This window comes from Phoca vitulina, unplaced genomic scaffold (genome assembly GCF_004348235.1).
Source record: "Phoca vitulina isolate PV1807 unplaced genomic scaffold, GSC_HSeal_1.0 scaffold1, whole genome shotgun sequence".
NCBI lineage: Eukaryota > Metazoa > Chordata > Mammalia > Carnivora > Phocidae > Phoca > Phoca vitulina.
Window position 1 is genome coordinate 27,695,049 of NW_022589704.1, and position 20,466 is coordinate 27,715,514.

The following is a 20,466-nucleotide window of genomic DNA, read 5'->3' on the forward strand; positions in this document are numbered from 1 at the left end:
TCCTAAGAAAGTATTTTATAAATATTACCCTTAACTTCAATGGAAAGATAAAAACCACCAATTCCCACTTAACATTCTAAAAGGAAGGAAAACAGGAGGCAGAGGAGTGTATTACTCTTTCACCTCACTACCAGTTTACTCTGACAATCTTTACTTTCTGGTAATCAGTGTTAGTCTTAACTACAATGCGGAAAAAATACATTATTGTACTTCAACATCACAAGAAAAACAGAAAATGAACAATTCTTGTTAGTATGCTAAAAACTAACAGGAGAGAACTGTGAAAGCCAGAAACATTTATCAAGGGAATTAAAAAGGCCTTAAATTTTAGACTCTCTAGGTTGCACATGACCTATGCCCTACAACATAACCTGTGAGCATCCCTTTCCTGTTCCTATCAGGTTACTCTTTCAATATTTGGCACAACCATTACACAAAGTACAAATCTATATGTTATATTAATAGTGACATCACTAAGTTCTCACATTTGCCAAACACACTAATAATCTTTTTACGTGTGTTTTTTTTTTTATAGAGAGACTCATAGAGACTCCAGAACCTGTGCTTTTAAAAGGTAAATATAACTACTGCCTATAACTCCCTCTATAACATATTTCAAGTGTGAAACTGTCCTCTTTGTCTACAAGGTTACTGAGACCATTAAATGTCTTATTAACATAAAAGACAACAGTATCTACCATAGTCTCCTGAGCTAACAATCTCACACCACCATAAAAGAAGGAATGGGATTGTTATGAAAAGATTTATTTTAGTTAACCAACACGGGTGCCCAGTCACCACCAAGCCCTTTTCTAAATACCACAGTACATCCTCTTAATTTTTTTCTACAATTTTGCCAACTTCCAATGTCAAATTGAGAACCTGTTTTTTACAAAATTTTAATGCTTCTGTCACTACAATCATCTGAACCATAATTCTCCAAAGATAACAAACTCTGGCCCCATGATCACAGCTCCAAATTCTTTCAATAATCTGGCATATATTTTGCCTGAACCTGGCAAAAGACTTATTTAAAGTAATCAGGCATTCTCTAACCTCTCTTCATTATCTTGGACTTCACTTTCCTTTTAACCATATATATTCTTTCCTGATAAAATTACCTTGATGGGGGAGACGGGGAGAAGCTTCAATTAATATTACATCACCTTCCCCAGAATATTGCCCTAATTTTCTTTCATTGTTCCACAATTTAAAAAACTTTTTCTGAGATGTCCTTGGCATTTACTCCATCCATCAGTGCAAGCTGGACTTCTGCTAGCCTGTCTTTTTTTTTTTAAAGTGCTGGCCCCCCTTTCAGATTTATCCTCATATGAAGTATCTCTCACAACTTCTGTAGACAATCTTTTTAAAGGGTTGAGGGAAGAGAAGAGAGGTTGCAGACGAGTCATGGTGATTTTTTCAACTACGGATGCTTCCCCTTTAAATTTCCTTAGGGATACAATTTGAGGTTGTACTGTACACATGTCAGTATTGAAGCTTCCTGTTCCATTCCTCTCTCAACATTAGGAAGTCAGGCATCCTAAAGCAAATTGCCCAACTGTGCTCCACAGCCCATCTTTTGCTATTCTGAATACTATGACGACAGGTCACTTTCTTCACGGCTTTCATAATTTTCTAACCTTCCAAGACATGAAATCATCATGTCAAAAATGTATTTCATGCTCTACTTTCAGCAAAACGAAGCTGCACTGCCCACACGTGTCCGAAGGACAGATATCCTCCATCACAACAGATGCCACCTCTGACCCACATCTATGATTTCTATTACAAAAGCATCACGCACTATGCTCCAGGAGACCAGACTATAGTTCATCTCGCCCAAGTGTCATGTCTACTCCAATGTCCTTTCACACTCACCCAAATGTTCTCCACCATGCTTACCATTTGTTTTGAGGATTCCCATAAAGATATGTATCTTACTCATGTTGAATGCTAGTCAAGTCTCCTCTTTTACTGCATCTCTAAATTTGTTTTTTAATAAGATATTCCTTTTTATTACTACAACTCTTTTTGTTGTTGGTTCAATTTTTTATTTAAATTCCAATTAATTAATATATAGTATAATATTAATGTCAGGAGTAGAATTTAGTGATTATCGGTCATTTACATGTAACACCCAGTGCTCATTACAAATGCCCTCCCTAATACCCATCCCCCACTTAGCACATCCCCTGCCCACCTCCCCTCCAGCACCTCTCAGATTGTTCTCTATCATTAAGTCTGTTTTATGGTTTGCCTCTCTCTTTTTTTCCCCCCTATTACTATAACTCTTAAAAGCCTTTTTACCACATCTTGAGGATAATGGTTAATATTGACAACCGTCAGAAATTTGTTATAGAAATGGGAGTTTGTTTCCAATTATTTTAGAACAGATGTTTAGGTTCAAAGCTTCTCTTTTCTGACCATATTTTTAGACTCAAAATAGGAAGTAGCAAGGAATTAGACAAGCATTTCCAATCTAAGGAAACAATTCAACTTTAGAGAGCTAAATGTTAAAAATCCAAACTCCAGGTGAAATCACAAAATAAATGGTTTCATCTTTATAATGATTTTTTAGTTACTACAACATAATGAAATCTCACAATTACTTATTTACTTATGTATTTTTTATTTATTTAATTTTACATAATGCCTCTTTAGGGCTAAAATTCAATTTGGCTTTTAGTTATAGCCAACAGAGTAAACCTCGACATCCATTTTTAAAAAGCATTTCATTTTTTACATAATGCTATATTGGACTTTAGCAATAATTTATTTTTCCTTTTATACCAATGTCTTCTGAATATGGTCATTATTATTTTTGAGTCAGTAGAATAAACCCTCAAATAAGACAACTAAAATTATCAAATTCACTGTGTATTACTCAGAGAAGAAACCTTTTTTATAAATATGGCACATACATCACAAGCATTTTTTTTTTGAACTGGACACAAGAATGGTATTTTATTTATTAACAACAGAAAATATAATTACTGCGTGGCCTGGGAATACACATGAGAGTCTGATCAACACGACCCTTCCCTGCAGACAAATATCCATGAGAAGTTTCATCACGGTTAGAAACCATGGAAAAAATACAACAGTATCAGGAAAGAAATGTGTATCTTCGGTCTGATCTTTCCATAGCAAACATATAAAATCATAGTAGAAAGATGTTTTGGATTGTGTGTTTTCCCCCTACTATAGTTCAAGCACCTGAAAAGGTTTAGTGAAATACTACGTTACTGGTTAATAGCATAAGCAAGTACGCTTTAAAATGTTAAATAAAGAAAGAGAAATGAATAGAGCAGAACATCCATGTTATAAATGCAAAGAAATGCCACCTTGGAAGTTGCACATTATGCTAAGGGAAGAGCAGTAGTAGTAGTTCCTTTTAAAGACTACCAGCTTTAAATTGGGTGTGGTGGTACTGAGGGAGAAAACGAGAAATAAAAGGAACCAACCAAAAAAAGTGTGGGGAGGCAGTGTGGGGAAATGAGAAAGGGGGGAACAAGACCCACACCGAATCCCCTCCGCCACGAGGACAGAGGAAGCCAGGAGGACAGGCCGGTGTGAGATCGTGTGGCCCAGCTCTCCAGCCTGTGCCCGGATTCCAGATGGTGACTCCCTCCTACCTTTTTGGTCAGCAGGGTGAGGGGGCACATGTGGGTACTTGGAGGGCTTCTTGATATGGAAGTTCACGTTGTCCAGCTCCACGTTCAGGCTGATGGAAGCGGCTGAGTCACTGTCCACTGTGGACTGGAAGCTGCTGACTGATGTGCGCTTGCTAGGACTGGCAGAATCTTTTAGTGTCGGGGAGGGGAAAGAAATATAGGGAGAGGAGGGGAGTAAAAATGGGTTTCATCAGGGTATTGGAGGAAAGGAGAAAAATGTTCTTTTAATAGACAAGCCCAATGTGCAATACCAAAATGGATACAGTATTTTCATGTACTTCTGTGGAGACTTAATAAAATTGGAACACATTAAATATAAGATGAATTTTTAAGAGGGAGAAATATATTGGAGGTTCTGCAGAGAGAAAGTCTGATATCATAGTGAAGAGGTGAGAAAGTTGTCTGCTGCGATATTATTAGCTCAGAGTTATTTTTAAGCTGCTGCAAACTAGAGACTATGGCAAAATCTGAAAACGCCAGTAGCCTAACAAGTTGGTTTCTTAAGAAAATACTGTATCTAGAACAAGGATTGCTATCAGATGTTTAGTTGCTGCCATAAAACTTAAAGTAGGATTGTTTCAACTAAACAAACAAGACACTCATTTTATCATACATACACAGTAATGAGTCATACAAATTAAAATGTTAGAAAGTTTAAACTCACTAGTCAAATTATCGTCACCTTCTTCAGCTATCTGTTCCGTGTCACTGTCATCGAACTTTATGTCTTTAAACCAGGATGGCTCAGAGTGTCCTTCCACAGAGTTCACTGAGTCACTATCTGGAGAAGGGGTCTCAGAAAATTCCGTACTCTGGAAAGATCAAGACAAGATCCAAGTGATTCACTTTCAGTGCCAACTTTCAATGGCAACACTACAAATAAACTCTAGCCCAATACTTCTACAAAACTAACACTGAATAAATTTACATAAAAATAAGCAAATTAATAGACACTAAGTTGTAAACCAGCATTAATGCTGATAATTCCACTCTGATAATTATAATTGTCATTAATCAGTAGGTTTAGGCAGCTTAATATGAGAAAACATAATATACATATTTTACAGTGTTTCATTTCATCCCTTTTAGTCCTGAGAGTAAACCTGGCTTAGAATTTATTCTAACCCTGTGCCAAGGCTAGGACACATTCTGGAAAACAACTATTAAATTTTAACAAATAATACCACACCAGTCTTTTTGGTCGTTTGTCTTTTCTAACCTTTGAGTTTCCAATTTTAGTTCACAAAGGTATTCCTAATTATATATATATATATATATAAAATTAACATAGACCAAAAGTGAAAGCTTATCTTTTTAAAAAGTTCTATCTTAGGGGCGCCTGGGTGGCTCAGTCGTTAAGCGTCTGCCTTCAGCTCAGGTCACGGTCCCAGGGTCCTGGGATCGAGCCCCGCATCGGGCTCCCTGCTCAGCAGGAAGCCTGCTTCTCCCTCTCCCACTCCCCCTGCTTGTGTCCCTCTCTCGCTGTGTCTCTGTCAAATAAATAATCATAATCTTTAAAAAAAAAAGTTCTATTTTAAATAATTTCTATTCCCTAATTAAAATAAAAAGATATATATAAATAATCATTGTTTTACCACTGCTATACAATTTAATACTGCTAATGTGTCAAAATCTACTGCATTGGGGATACTAAATTTTTTCAATCATTTTATTATATATTTATATACTCTCTTAGTCCTGAAAACACAGACATAGTGAAACTAAAAACCACTAAAGGTAAACGACAAGCAACTATATATAATACCATGAGGCCCAGCTCAAGAAAAGCCAAACCATGGGGCACCTGGGTGGCTCAGTCGTTAAGCGTCTGCCTTCAGCTCAGGTCATGACCCCTGGGTCCCAGGATCAAGCCCCGCATCGGGCTCCCCGCTCTTCGGGAAGCCTGCTTCTCCCTCTCCCACTCCCCTTGCTTGTGTTCCCTCTCTCGCTGTGTCTCTCTCTGTCAAATAAAGTCTTAAAAAAAAAGAAAAGCCAAACCAACTGGAAAGTGTCCAATTCCAAGAGGTTTTTCATCACCCCTCCCTACCAAGTAAAAACATTTTTAACTTTCAAACAACAGGGAAAACATGTTAGGAAAATGTATCTCTGGCTAATTCAACGACTTTTTATTCCCACCGATGAAGAAAGACTTCACAACACACCAGCCATACTCTCGTCAGTGGTGACATGCAAAACTACCTGCAGTGGTCTGTACAGTGCATATTCGTCCCTGAAAAGCTGGTCGTGATGACTGACACAATCCAGCCAACGTCCATCAACCATTGCTTGTCCAATGGCTATAGCTTGTGCCCTGAATTAAGACCAACAAAAAAAAAAACTTTTAAAAGTCAGAGTAATTTCACAGGTACAAGATGAGATGCAAACTGAATTTTCTTCTGTTCTAATCAGCTGGAATTACAAATGGTCTGTCGATAGGTGAGGGGTAAAAACAAGCGAGACTTGAAGCTAAATTAAAAGATTTTCCCAAATACCAGAGTAAAGGAGAACCTGCTGGTAAGGCAGTCCTACCAAAACCTAATTTTACTTACAACAAACATGTATCAAGTGCTCAGTGCATGCATACCCCTGTCCTCACTAGAGTAAAACAAAATGGTGAGACTAACATGGTTCCTGCCCTCAAGGAGCTTACAGTCTTGATAAAAAGACAATACCAAATATTACAGATATATACACATGTACATATGAAATAGATAATATATATACAATAATATATAGACACTTAAGGTTCGCCCTGGTGGCTCAGTCGGTTAAGCATCTGCCTTCAGCTCAGGTCATGATCCCAGGGTCCTGGGATCAAGCCCCGCATTGGGCTCCCTGCTCAGCGGAGAGTCTACCTCTCCCTTTCTCTCTCCCTCTGCCTCTCCCCCTGCTCGCGCTATTTCTCAAATAAATAAAACTTTAAAAAATAATAATAATAATATATAGACACTTTATAAATATACATATACACATGAAATAGACACTTAACACACTGCACTTATATGGCATTTCACAATTTATAAAGCACTTTAGCCCATATTATTTCATTTCATCGTCACGGCTTCTTCACAGCACCATATATTCTCCTCACATTGGAACTGAGAGGTCCAAGGTTCGAGGAGATTAAGTAACTTGAGTAAAAGCACAAAACTAAAAAGAAATATAGCCAAAACTGGACCCCAGGGTTTCACTGTTAAAGCTTTTACTCTCTTCCTACATACTTGTTTCTTCCCAGGAAAGGAGTAGCTAATCTAATCAACTAGAATAGCTTAGGGACATGCTGCCTTGAAAGGCAATAGGACCTGTCTCTTTCTCACAAATGATTTCTGAGGTGAGCAAGACACTTCAGGTGTGACTTATGAACTCAATTCCATAGGACAGGTTGCAATGCCCAGATTAGGGAACAGTAGCAGGAGAATCCACTGGGATCTTAATACCTAGCAACATTCCCAAATCCTGCTTAATCAGAGAGCTTTGTGTTGGGGAATTACTGCACACTCCTGCTTTTAATAAATAAGGTAAACTGTGACCCCATTTGCTCCTTGCATCTATTCATTACTGGTTAAAACACAGAAGGGAGGAGGGGTGAGTCATTAGCACCCTAAGCACCGAATGCAGGAATCAAACAGCACCCTATTCACAAAATTTGCTGCCCTTATATCTACAACGTTATGGCCTTATTAAAAATAAAGGAATAAATAATATCGAAAAGTCTTTCTTAAGATCACATTACCTTGTAGCAATGTGTCCATTTCGGATTAACCAGTTGACTAATTCTTTTCCCACAATGCAGTTAGGATGCGTTCTCAGCCAGTAACGGTGATCCTGAAACTCCATTCCACTACTGTGATGGCAGATTTTCTTCCACAGGTCCTTTAACTGAACACTGTCCTGAAATCACATTATGAGCAAATAATTACTCCTGAGAAGGATGCTATTATATACCTTTGCAGACTTTTTCCTGTTGTTTTTTTAGATGCATAAAAGGAAATTCAATTCAGATTTCTTTATCAGAGCCAACTCACATCATTTGACACGTGCATGGGGAGCACTTGAACTCAGCTCATCTAATTGCAAATATAACTTTTTCTCTTAAAAACCAACTATCCCAGGATGCCTTGGTGGCTCAGTTGGTTATGCAGCTGCTTTCAGCTCAGGTCATGATCTCAGGGTCCTGGGATCAAGCCCCATGTCGGACTCCCTGCTCAGCGGGGAGCCTGCTTCTCCCTCTCCCTCTGCCATTCCTCCCCACCGCCTAGCTTGTGCTCTCTCTCTCTCCCTCTCTCTCAAATAAATAAAATCTTTAAGGAAAAAAAAAACCCAACTATCCCAAATAATTTTTTTCAGTCAATGGCACACATGATCAATCTCCTAGTTATCTAAGTACAAAATTGCAAAATCTCCTCTTTGGAGCCAGGGCAAGGCAGAGGGGAGAATAGTCAATCACACCAATCTGTTTCTCATAGCCTTCACTCCAGCAGCTTCCCACCACCTTTCTCACCTGTGCCCAAATGCCAGGTGAATCTTCCTAAAGGAAGGACTTCCGTGAATGACTCCCTGCTCAAAAAAACTTCCAACATTGCTCAGCCCCTACGGGTTCAAATCTAAACTTGTAAAGGCTGAACTCACCATGTTCCACCAGGTAACCCCAAGTAACTTCCATGTTCATTGCCCACACACTCCAGCTTAATCTCTTTGCCCACACACTCAGCTTACTCTCCCTCCCAACCTCTCCTAAGTCCTACTTTGGTGCATGGAAAATGTCATGTTTATTTTCATCTCTATACCTTGTCACATCTTTAAGTAAGATTTGTTTTCCTCAATGCCTACCCAAATCCATTCCGTTCTTCAAGGTCCAGGCCAAGCTTTCAGTTTAAAGCCCTCACCACTAATGACCTATTTCTTATTCAAAAGTATTACTTTTTTACTATTAAGGACCTGCCCATCAGCCTCATTTCTACCTTTTGAATTTTAAGCTTGAGGACAGAAACCAGTTTCCATTTGAGTCACTCTCAATATAAATAACACAGTATTTTACACATAGATAAATTCAATAAACAACTGATTAGCATCTCATATAAACGTATAATATAAAGGTATGCGAAGCATTCCATGTGTATGAGAAACATGTTTCAAAGTTTAAAAACAATCTGGGACCTAACTAAAAGTTCAGCTCTCTTACTATGTAAAGCGCCTGAATTCTTATCTTACCAGATGAAAGGGATCAAGAAAATATTAATTCAATATAAGAGCGCCAAATGCTTCACCACTTTCTTAGGTGATCCTAATAAAAACTTAAGCTAATTATTTCCTCTATTAATTTATATGCTAACTGGCTATTTGTAGGTTTCTTAAAAAGAAAAATCAGTGAGATACATAATATTTATGCTCAAAAATAGCAAAGATACTGGATCAGTACCAGAAGAATTTTGCGTTCATCCTCAGTGGTCTCTGTCCTAACATAGGTTCGGTTAGCCTGGGGACTGACAGATGTCTCATATGAAGATACCATGGGAGAACCAGATCGATCCAGTGACAGGTTAGTAATGCTAGCTGATCTGGAAATAAAAACAAAAAGTGAAAACACAGTTGTAAATTCTTCATCAATAAATAAAATTACAGTGAAAATTCATTTTTAAATAAATGCTTACTGGGGTGCCTGGGTGGCTCAGTTGGTTAAGTGACTGCCTTCAGCTCAGGTCATGATCCTGGAGTCCCGGGATCGAGTCCTGCATCAGGTTCCCTGCTCAGCAGGGAGTCTGCTTCTCCCTCTGACCCTCCCCCCTCTCATGCTCTCTCTCATTGCTCTCTCTCAAATAAATAAAATCTTTAAAATAAATAAATAAATGCTTACTTGCCAACATTAAGGGTACTTTTAAATGTAGTTATGATGGTTATGTATGATATCATCATTGGGAGAAGCTGAGAGAAGAGTATCCAGAAATTCTCTATAATAAATTGTCCAGGGCGCCTGGGTGGCTCAGTTGTTAAGCGTCTGCCTTCGGCTCAGGTCATGATCCCAGGGTCCTGGGATCGAGTCCCACATCGGGCTCCCTACTCGGCAGGAAGCCTGCTTCTCACTCTCCCACTCCCCCTGCTTGTGTTCCTGCTCTCGCTATCTCTCTGTCAAATAAATAAATAAAATCTTTAAAAAAAAAAAAAATTGTCCAACTTCTGTGTTAGTCTAAAACTATTTCAGAGTAAGTGTAAAGCAAAGTCACTATGGAAAGATTATAGGAAAGCAATGGCAAATATACTATATTTATCATTAATATTTCAAAGGAAAAGGATATAAACTCTTTTTAAAATGCTGAAAACTAATTTTTTTTTTTAACTGACAAATATGAAGAATCACAGACTAAATACAGAAATAATCTTGCAGGGGCCCCTGGGTGGTTCAGTTGGTTAAGCCTCTGCCTTCCGCTCAGGTCATGATACCAGGGTCCTGGGATAGAGCCCCGCGTCAGGCTGTCTGCTCAGCAGGGAGCCTGCTTCTTCCTCTCCCTCTGCCACTCCCCCTGCTTGTGCGCTCTCTCTCTCAAATAAACAAATAAAATCTGAAAGAAAGAAAGGAAGGAAGGAAGGAAGGAAGGAAGGAAGGAAGGAAGGAAGGAAGGAAGGAAGGAAGGAAGGAAGGAAGAAAGAAAGAAAGAAAGAAAGAAAGAAAGAAAGAAAGAAAGAAAGAAAGAAAGAAAGAAAGAAAGAAGAAAAGAAAGAAAGAAAGAAAAAGAATCTGGCAGATCAGGAACAGGAAACTATGGCCCACAGACCAAATAGTTTTTGCATAACCAATGAATTAAGAATGTCTTTAGATGAACACCTGTCATGTTCTGGTAAGAGAAAACATTAACTCTGAATCCCAACTAAGCAAATGTTATTCCCCCAAAATAATTCCTTTCTTCTTATTAGAACTGCATTGTTGTCCTCAATTATACTTTGAATTTGATCAATAAAAAAATGAGTGAAGATTTGTTTCCTCTCTTGTTATATTATTACTTATATAATACCCTTAATTTTGCCTCTTGGCAAAGTTACTAGATAAATGACTTGTAAGTGGAAGGTCAACAGCATCAACCAAGCTTTTATTTATTAAAAAATTGTAGCTAGAAATTTTAGTTAGCTTCTACTTAGAAAAAAATGAAACCAAATTTTAGCTTCTATATAAAGGATAAAAAGGCATAAGTATCTACAATGAGTTAGACACTAAACTCATTCTCATAGCATACTATGGAGTAGGTACTACTAAATCCATTCTACAGATAAAGGAATCACGAATCAGAGATTAAGTAATTTGTCTAAAGTAACTCAACTAACAACAAGGCTGCCTTTCAAAACCAGGTATCAATTGAAAAACTATGCTCTCCCTAGTATAAAGATAAAGATACTTTTAAAGTAATTTTGGGGCATCTAGGTGGCTCAGTCAGTTGAGCGTCCAACTCTTGGTTTTGGCTCAGGTCATGATCTCATGGGTCATGAGATCAGGCCCGAGACAGGCTCCATGCTCAGTGGGGAGTCTACTTGAGGATTCTCTCCCTCTGCCCTTTCCCCAACTCGTGCATACACGTGCACATGTGTGCTCTCTCTCCCTCCCCCCAAAAAATAATCTTTAAAAAAATAATTTAAGAAATTATTCACAGGTTTGTAACAGGTTTAGCAAAAAGTCATTCTTAATAGCTTATGAGAAACCCCTGATATCAAATAAATAAGCAAGATTTTTCAATCATTTATTTCTTGGCATAGTCTTTTAGTGAAAAGTCACCACTATATGTCTTATTCCATTAATTAAAATCTCTTTCCAACGAATGTATTTATTATCCCTGTGTTTTGCTTCTCTAACATTCTAACTATCCCTGCACATATCCTGATATGGCCGTAACAAGAACAAAAGAAAATTAGTCAAATTTGTCGTCAAATACTCTAATAAGTAGCCTAGCATTAAGAATGCTGGTTGAAGTTTTATTTAGAGATAGTACTCACTGACTAAATTATACCTTTCCCAAAGACTTACATCAACAATAGCATTAATTCAAAACACATGGAACTACAATGTAAATTAGCACAGCTATTTCTCCATTTGTACACTGCCAACAGAAATACTGTAATTCATCCCACCTTTTAAAAAACTGTCTTAACTCCACATCCCCTTGCGGCATCTGCCCTTCACTATAGCACAACTCCCATCTCCAATTCTTCTTCTTCCATTTAGGGAATCCAAAATGGTGCAGCCACTTTGGAAGACAGTTTGGCAATTTCTTATGAAACTAATCATATTCTTTACCTACGAACCAACAATCATACTCCTTGGTATTTATCCAAATAAACTCAAGACATGACCACATGAAAACCTGCACACAAATGTTTACAGCAGCCTTATTCGTATTGTCAAAACCTGGAAATAACCAAGATATCCTTCAGTAGGTAAGTGGGTAAACTGGTATATCCAGATAATGGAACATAATTTAATGCTGAAAAGAAATGAGTTATCAAGCCATGAAAAGACATGGAGGAACCTTGAATGAATATCACTAAGTGGAAGAAACCAATCTGAAAAGGCTACATTCTGAATGAGTCCAACTATATGAAAAGGGAAAACTATAGAGACAGTAAAAAGATCAGTGGTTGCCATGGGTTGGAGGGAGGGAGAAATGAATAAAGAGAGCACAGAGAATTTTCTTTTTGAAGATTTTATTTGAGAGAGAGAGAGAGCACAAGCAGGGAAAATGGAGAGGGAGCGGAGCAAGCTGACTCCACACTGAGCACAGAGACCCCACACCCTGAGATCATGACCTGAGCCAAAATCAAGAGTCAGATGCTTAACCGACTGAGCCAGGCAGGCACCCCAGAGCACAGAGAATTTTTAAGGCAGTGAAACTATAGTATATTGCAACACTGGATATCATATCATTATACATCTGTCCCAACCACAGAATGTACATCACCAAGAATGAACCCTAATATAAATTATGGACTTTGGGTTATAATATATCAATGCAGGGTGATAATATATTACTGTTGTTCATCAACTGTAACAAATATACCACTCTGGTGCAGGATACTGATCGTGGGGGTGGTTATGAAGGTAGGGCGTAGGGGGTATACAGGAATTTTCTGTCCTTCCCACTCAATTTTGCTGTGAGCCTAAAACTGCTCTAAAAACGAAGTTTTCTGGGGCACCTGGGTGGCTCAGTGGTTAAGTGACTGCCTTCAGCTCAGGTCATGATCCTGCAGTCCTGGGATCGAGTCCTGCGTCGGGCTCCCTGCTCAGTGGGGAGTCTGCTTCTCCCTCTAACCCTCTCTCCTCTCATGCTCTCTCTCACTCTCTCTCTCTCAAATAAATAAATAAAATCTTTTAAAAAAAAAAATGAAGTTTTTTTAATTAAAAGTAAAAGATCCTGATGTCTGCAACTTATTCTCAAATGATTCAGAAAAAAAGTCTATTATATAAATAGTAACAAAGCAAATGGGAAAATGTAAATTAGTGAACCTTAATAAAGAATATGTTAAAATTTATTATTCTTGCAACTTTTTGCAAATTTGAAATTTTTTCAAAATAATTTTAAAAGTTTTTTAAAAACTCGAACTCTCTAGTAGCTTCCCATTTCACCCAGAATAAATGACAAAGTCCTACAATTAACTGTAAGAACCTTCTACTCCAGGTACACAGGACCTCTAACAGCTATGTTCCTTCTAGGAATTTGCTATTTCCTGTTTTCTTGGTACACTCTTCTACAAAATGTCCACATGGCTCATTCCCTCACATTCTCAGGTCTTTGCTCAAATGTCACCTTCCCAGTGAGGTCTTCCCTGACTACACTATTTAAAATGCCTATCTCTACCCCTATGTCTTATTGCTTTTTTGCGCATTAAATTTTTGTCTGTTTGGTTCGTTGCTGTATTACACATTCCTGGTTTCTAGGTACTTGTAGAAAGAATAAATTGAAAGTATGTTAAACCAAGGTCATTCAGATGTCTAGTTCTTCAGGTTAAGAACTACTTATTCACCACTTAAACTTGTAAAAAGGAAAGCATTTTCAGTGAAGAGGTATGGACATCAGTAAGATCTAGTAAGCTGAAAAAGGAGGAAGTGTGCAGGTGTAGAATGATTAAGGCAACTATTTCAAGGAATTTGGCTACGAAGAAAAGAAATAATTGAGAATATAGATAAAGAGAGATGAACCATAAAGAAGAAATTTTTGTTTGTTTTTAATAGATTATCTGAGTTTGTTTAAATGCTAATGGTAAGGAGTTAGCAATGAGAGATAGAAGGTACAAACATCAATAGGATGATTAATAAAAAAATGAGAAGGGATGGGATCCAGAATACAAATGGAGAATTAGCTTGGATAAGAGATAGAAAAAAAGAAAAAGATGAGCTCTAAGTGTAAATCAAGTTGGTAAGTGGTGGTAAGAGTTGAAGTGCCTATTTCTTAGCTGCTCTCTTCGCTCTATAATAGAAAATAAGGCCATCTGCTAAGCTAGAAGAAAGCCAGTGGAGATCTGAAGCCAGTGGAGAATACTGGAAAAGAGACACTGAAGAGAATGCAAGCCAGAGCTGACTAGCAAAAGGGTAAACAATAGTTTAATTCAGGTTTAGAGCTAAGAAAGTATAATAATCAATCCCACCCCATTTTTATCTGTTTGCTCTTCTCATTACCATGAAAGAAAGAAAAATCAAATACAGAATATGGAGTTTTCATTTGGCAGTTTACCTATTTCGAGCAGGAGATTTCCCAGCATCCTCTTGAACAGATACAAGTCTTGTTGAAAGAGGAGTATTTGAGGAGTCTGGATGAATCAAACTACAAAGAAAGCAGAAAAATACTGAGGTGATTTGGGACAGTAACAAGCAAATCCAATTTCAATGAAATGCTTTAACATTTAAAATTTAAAAGCTGATTGTCTTCCCCTGCAATAATGACACTATATGTCAGTTTTGTTTTCTTCTTTTAATTAAGGTAGAAACTATGGTTTTTATATTAACTACATCAACTGCCAAAAGACTGGTAGTTTATTAAGTATACGGTATGCCCTTAAAATAATAACACTGGTTGGATGGGTACTTACAGAACTCCTTCATCCATCATATACTCAAAATTGAAGTGATTTGGAGGGAAATCCTGAGTTCAAGTATTTTATTCTCAGTCCCCACAGCCCACTGGAATAGCACCGCAGAGTCAGATCTAGGTCCAAGTGCAGGCTCTCCCTCTTACTAGCTGTATGACCTTGGGTCCATTAGTTAATCTCTCTAAACCTCAGCTTCTACATCTGTCAAAAGGAGAAAGTAGTGCCTATCCCAGAGATACAATAACTAAAAGGTAATGAACATGAAACAATTAGCACAGAAATAAAATTATTCTATCCTTGACATCTAACCTACATCTCTTAGGAAGCTTTCAAATCTAGTTTATTAGGGGACACTTGCCAATTCTGGACTCACACAATAGGGCCAGGTACAACTAAAAGGCATTGCTAGCTAAAGTAAGAAAGAACTGAGAATCCCTATACTTTTTTATTGGTCTATTAAATGTAGAATCAATTTTTAAAATTTATAAAATACATGTAATGAATGAAGAATCATGATGCCACAAATACCAGTGCACCACTAGCACGGACTCCGAAATGCCTGTATCCCCTACCCAATCCCATTCCCAATCCCATTCCCCTCTGGGCCCTCGATGAAACTACTCTTGTCAATTTTATACTTATCATTCTCTTCCTTTTCTTTACGTTTACCACATCTGTATACCTAGAGAGTGTGCTTGTTTTGTGTATTTTTGAACTTCATAATCATTGTATACACATGTGACTTTCTTTTCTGCTCCACATTACGTCCCTGGGAGTCATATATGTAGAATGTGGCTATAATTCATTCTTAACTTCTATTTAAATTCATTGGTTACCTATTAAGTCCTCACACCTTTAAGGGGTGATTGATAAAATAACTTATCAGAAAAAGGTTAATTAAAACTCTAAGCTCTTTGATATGGCCAGAGGCCAGATGTAGTACTGTACATAAGAATATAACTTAGCTAAAAAAAAAAAAAAATCAGAAACCAATGAATCTAGGATTCTAATTCAAACAATTCCATGTAACTTCCAAGAGTTAGTAATACCTTCACCAGCAGGCAGCTGGAAATAGCATATTTAGATCTATGGAAAACATGAAGTGTTCCTCAGGGAGGAAATAAATCTAATTTCATTTACAAATATTATGAATACAAAGTTTATGGGCATTTTCCTTCTCTAAGAAGGCTACATTAGAAATTATTCATCTCAATAACTTCTGTTTCCTTTTCAACAAATATTATCAAGATCATATATATGCCATACACCATTCTTGGTGCCAGTGGGTAGAATAGTGAACAAAAACAACATAAAGTCTCTCCTCTTATAGAGCTTACATTCTAATTAGTCAATATAAACACTATCCATAAATATTCCATGATCCTTCTGGTAGCAAGCCAAAGAAAAAGGAGGGGAATATGTTGGAAATAATTCAAAGAAGATAAAAATTAACTGAAGGCACTCATGGGTCACAAGACTATCTGTATTCCTCAAATATAAATAAAATTGTACTCTAGTGATAATACCTTTGCCAGGCAAAATCATCCTCTAGAAATATGTTGCGGCTGGCTTTTCTACTTCCGACAGGTGTTCGAGGTTCACTTGGATCAAGTACAGACACAGAGGAAGCAGAATCTGAAAGAGCATTCAAGTCTTCCCCAATGGAATGACTGTCTGTGGAATGAGCATAACTTAAGGCTATTTTTCTACAGTATGTACAAGCTCGGAGGTCCCCTAGGAGGGAAAACAAAACAAGAAAATTAACTTAAAAAATAACGATAATCGGTTACTTAACAAAACACATTAAATCCTTGGGTTAATAGTTTTTCAAGTAACAGGAAAATGTCTTCAAGTAAAGACTACCAAAAAAGATGTTTTCACAATGCAAAATAATTTTATTAGCTCATTTATATATTTTAAAAACCATCACTATGATAAGTTCATCCAGGCACTCAAATAATGTCAAATTTTTATTAATGAGTTAAGAAAACAGCACCCAATGATACTAGAAAAAACTCTTTAAGAGTATTTTTCAAAAAAAATACATTTTTCAAGGTTCTAAAAATGAAATAAAGGTCAGTAGGTTCAAGAAAAAAATTGTTTCGAATACAGTAAATAAACCAATATAAAAGGGAAACAACATATTTCCCCTGGGCAAGGAGGAGGAAACTGTTATGTAAGTCTCCATTGTGAAGCCCTGCGAGTGGTCTCCATTGTGAAGCCCTAGGAGTGGCCTCCACAAGGGGGCACCATCTCAAAAACAAACAAATAGAAAATGGGCTTACAGACCGTATGAAATATGTGGGGGAACTATTACAGAAAATCCTATAGTTAAAGTTGAGTTGGCAATGAAATATTCTTCGGAGGACAAACAAGGTTATTTAATACTTTCATACACTGCCATTTTTTTTTTAGGACGCAGCCCTGCCCAAATAGAAGTTTTCATTTCTATCCTGTTTTTCTGTAACAATTATTCGTGTGATTCTGTAAGTTTAGTGTACTAAAAAAAAAAGGGGGGGGGTCAGATAATTAAACATGTATTTTACATTTACATTATTTTACAAATACATGTTATTTAACAATTCCACCTTAATTTTTTTTTACAATTAACATTAGAAAACTGACATGACATGGAACAAAAGAGTTCTTAAAGGCAACTGTACTGTTTTTACCATAATTACAACCAAGTATAATTATAATAAATGGTTTCAGGGTTTTTTTTCATTTTAAGACTACAACTATGTGGTCCTCAGTTTTGTTAAATTGTGCATAGATTTTAAGCAAAATTAAGTATCACTTGTTTCATTACTCCTTTCTGATGCCACGATTCAACAGATGAAACATACTAAAACTAAAGAAAAATATATCCACTTCAATCAGGACCAAAAAAAGTGAATCCAGTCTGGGATAAATGAGAGTGTCAGGACAAACCACCACCAGGTGACCGAAGTAGAACGACAGTAGGGAGTGAAATCACATCCTGCAGAAAGGTCTTTAAGTTGCCACAACAAAGGCTTGGTTTGTTTCTTACTATAAGGAAATCTCCCTTTACCAGTCAGCTATTAGAATGAAAATGATCAGAACACAGCCAAGCCTGAACTGAAAAGGTTTCATTTCATGAAGAACCTTCATCAGCAAGTGCCTGATGAACACATGCCTATATTATGTGATGGTATACAAAGACTGAGGAGACACAGCTCTGCCACCAAAGAACTTGGTCCACTGAGGTGAAAGACACACATATAATTAAAAAGTTGCATGACAGATGCAGAGATATTACTGCTACTACCACAATAACTGCTTAATATTCATTCATCCCTCTCCATGCGCCATACATTATTCTAGGTACTTTACATCTATTCAAGGCTACGATATACAACTGTGTCCAGCATGTATTATCCCATTTGCAATGGTTAATTTTACGTGTCAACTTGGAGAGACTGGCTGATTGGTCAAACAGTGTGTCCTTGTTCGTGTGAAGGGTTTTTGATTACCGTATGATTAATATATACAATCTGTTGACTTTGAGTAGATTACCCTCCATAAAGTGGGTGGGCCTCATATCTTAGAATATTTTTGTCAAATTAGCAGGTATAACGAAACTGGTTGCTCCTAGTTGTACTAGACAAAGTGGGGGGGAGGGGAGGAAGGATGACCTCAGGAATTCAAATTCCCAGCTGTGCAAATTACCTGGAAGTTTCTATGTCTTCCCTGAGAGAAATCATTATCTCCTGTAGCCACAGAGCTGAAAATCAAACTAAGAGTTTCATCCTGCAAGTGGCTGAATTACAATACACACTGAATCATTAATCTTGCAGTATGACTGCTGTGAAAATGAGGGCACTGACTAGGAAGGAATGGAATCCTGAAAAGTAGAATGGAGATATATGGGAAGATCCTGATGAAGCTGGGGACACTAAGCCCCCAAATTCTGCTGAATCTTCTTTACCTTTCTTAGCCTTTGCACCCTGTCAGAGGAGATTAACCCTGACTTGCCTGAGAAATCCAAAATGGCCTGAGTTTGCTACCTTGCAAGACACTGCTTATTCTCCTCAGGACCCACTCCCACTACCCTCTTTTCTTCTAGAGCTATAACAAGATTCAAGTCCCAGCAAGCCCTGAAAGGTAATGTGACGGTGCACTAACGTGATTTTTCCAACGTATATAGACAGAAACCCAGGGAATAGGTATGCACATGGATATCAAAGATATAGGAGATATAGTGGAGATATATCAAAGATACAGTGGAAAGAACATAAAGTAGGACCCAGCTGAATTTACTGATATGAGCCCACTAGCACAGATTCTGGATTGAATATCGTAGCTTGAGGGGTAAAAAGGGCTCTAACGGTCTCATCGGTTGACTGGTTGGCTGAAACATGGACCAATAGTGGCCTACACTTAAAGAGGTTGAAAGGCCAGAACTGCCCTGGTATACTATGAAGGAAGGGATCCAAAGAATTAGGGAGAGTAGATGTTAAGAAAGGATTTATCATGGAAGACCTGCTCACTCACCCCAGGAGGATCTGGAGCATATACCTTTCATGACCATGAGAAATAAATTTGTGAGGGAAACCCCAGGATCCTTGTAGAGCTTTGTGGTGCTCTTCTCTGTAGGTCAGAAATTACAGTGGGAACTGCTGCCACTGAATTGGGAAACCTAAATGCAATGGAGACCATTAGATCCTACGGTGGCAGGGGCAGAACGGTGGCACTTAATCGCCAATGACAAGGTGGGCATGGATACTATAATAGACAGTAGAGTCAAAGAAGCAATCAGAATAGTCTGACTTGTAGCGACCATGGCATTGATCATGGTGCTCACAGAAGTGAAGTCGATGGGCAGTCTACTAAATTCTTACTCAATTTGTATAAGACAAACTCCAGAACAAGTGGACAGTAGTCTAACTTAAATCAAAAACAGTCATGGCCCCCCAATTAATTCTCAGAATTGAGCCATTTACAGACCCAGAATTCCTGAATGAAGCAGGGAGGCTGGGTCCCCTTGAGGAAAACCCTCATTACACTGCCAAAAACTTACACTGTTAATCTTTCTACCACCCTTCCAAGGTGGTAGGGACCTATAGCCTTTTACCGGGGGTGACTGTGCATTGAGGAACAGATAACAGTCAAACCTTTGGGGGATTACTGGACTTGGCTCTAATTCCAGGAGACCCAAAATTTTATTGTAGTCTACCAGTCAGAGTAGGGGCTCATGGAGGTCAGGTGATCAACAGCGTTTTAGCTCAAATCCATCTTATAGTGGGTTCAGTGGTTATTCTGTGGTTATTCCTCAGTTCTAAAATATATTAATTGGAATAAACATACTCAGCAAATGGCAGAATCCCTACATTAGTTCCCTGACCTGTGGAATGAGAGCTATTATGGTAGTTCTGGCCTCCAGAACTGTGAGAAAGTAAATTTCTGTTGTTCTAAGCTGCTCAGTTTGTAGTATTTTGTTATGGCAGCCCTGGGAAACCAACACAACCATATTAACAAGAAAGGATTTTATCGTAAGGGTAATGGGAGCTCTGAAAGGGTTTTAGGCAGGTAATAACCCAGCATGATCAAATTAGCATTTAACAAAGAATAATGACGAGTGTGGAAAAGGAACTAGAGGTAGGGAAAAACTAAAGGTAAAAAATTCTTTTAAAGGCTGCAGCCAAAATCCTGATGAAAGACAACTGAGCTCTGAACTCTGCAGCAGTTTAGTCGGGGGGGGGGGGGG

General features: G+C 37.9%; 1 protein-coding gene across 6 annotated transcripts in view; it reads right to left on the reverse strand.

The window, feature by feature from the left end:
• The window catches only part of PIKFYVE (phosphoinositide kinase, FYVE-type zinc finger containing), a 74,924-nt gene that overhangs the window by 43,234 nt on the left and 11,224 nt on the right, over window positions 1–20,466 (reverse strand). For 5 of the 6 annotated variants that reach the window (XM_032403463.1, XM_032403474.1, XM_032403456.1 and 2 more), the window contains 7 exons: window positions 16,265–16,472; window positions 14,384–14,473; window positions 9,094–9,232; window positions 7,408–7,565; window positions 5,874–5,985; window positions 4,339–4,486; window positions 3,636–3,803 (listed from right to left, as the gene is read on the reverse strand). In XM_032403463.1, the coding sequence (XP_032259354.1) occupies window positions 3,636–3,803; window positions 4,339–4,486; window positions 5,874–5,985; window positions 7,408–7,565; window positions 9,094–9,232; window positions 14,384–14,473; window positions 16,265–16,472 (1,023 nt within the window). The remainder of the gene's footprint in view (window positions 1–3,635; window positions 3,804–4,338; window positions 4,487–5,873; window positions 5,986–7,407; window positions 7,566–9,093; window positions 9,233–14,383; window positions 14,474–16,264; window positions 16,473–20,466) is intronic. The other variant, XM_032403482.1, reaches the window with a different exon arrangement.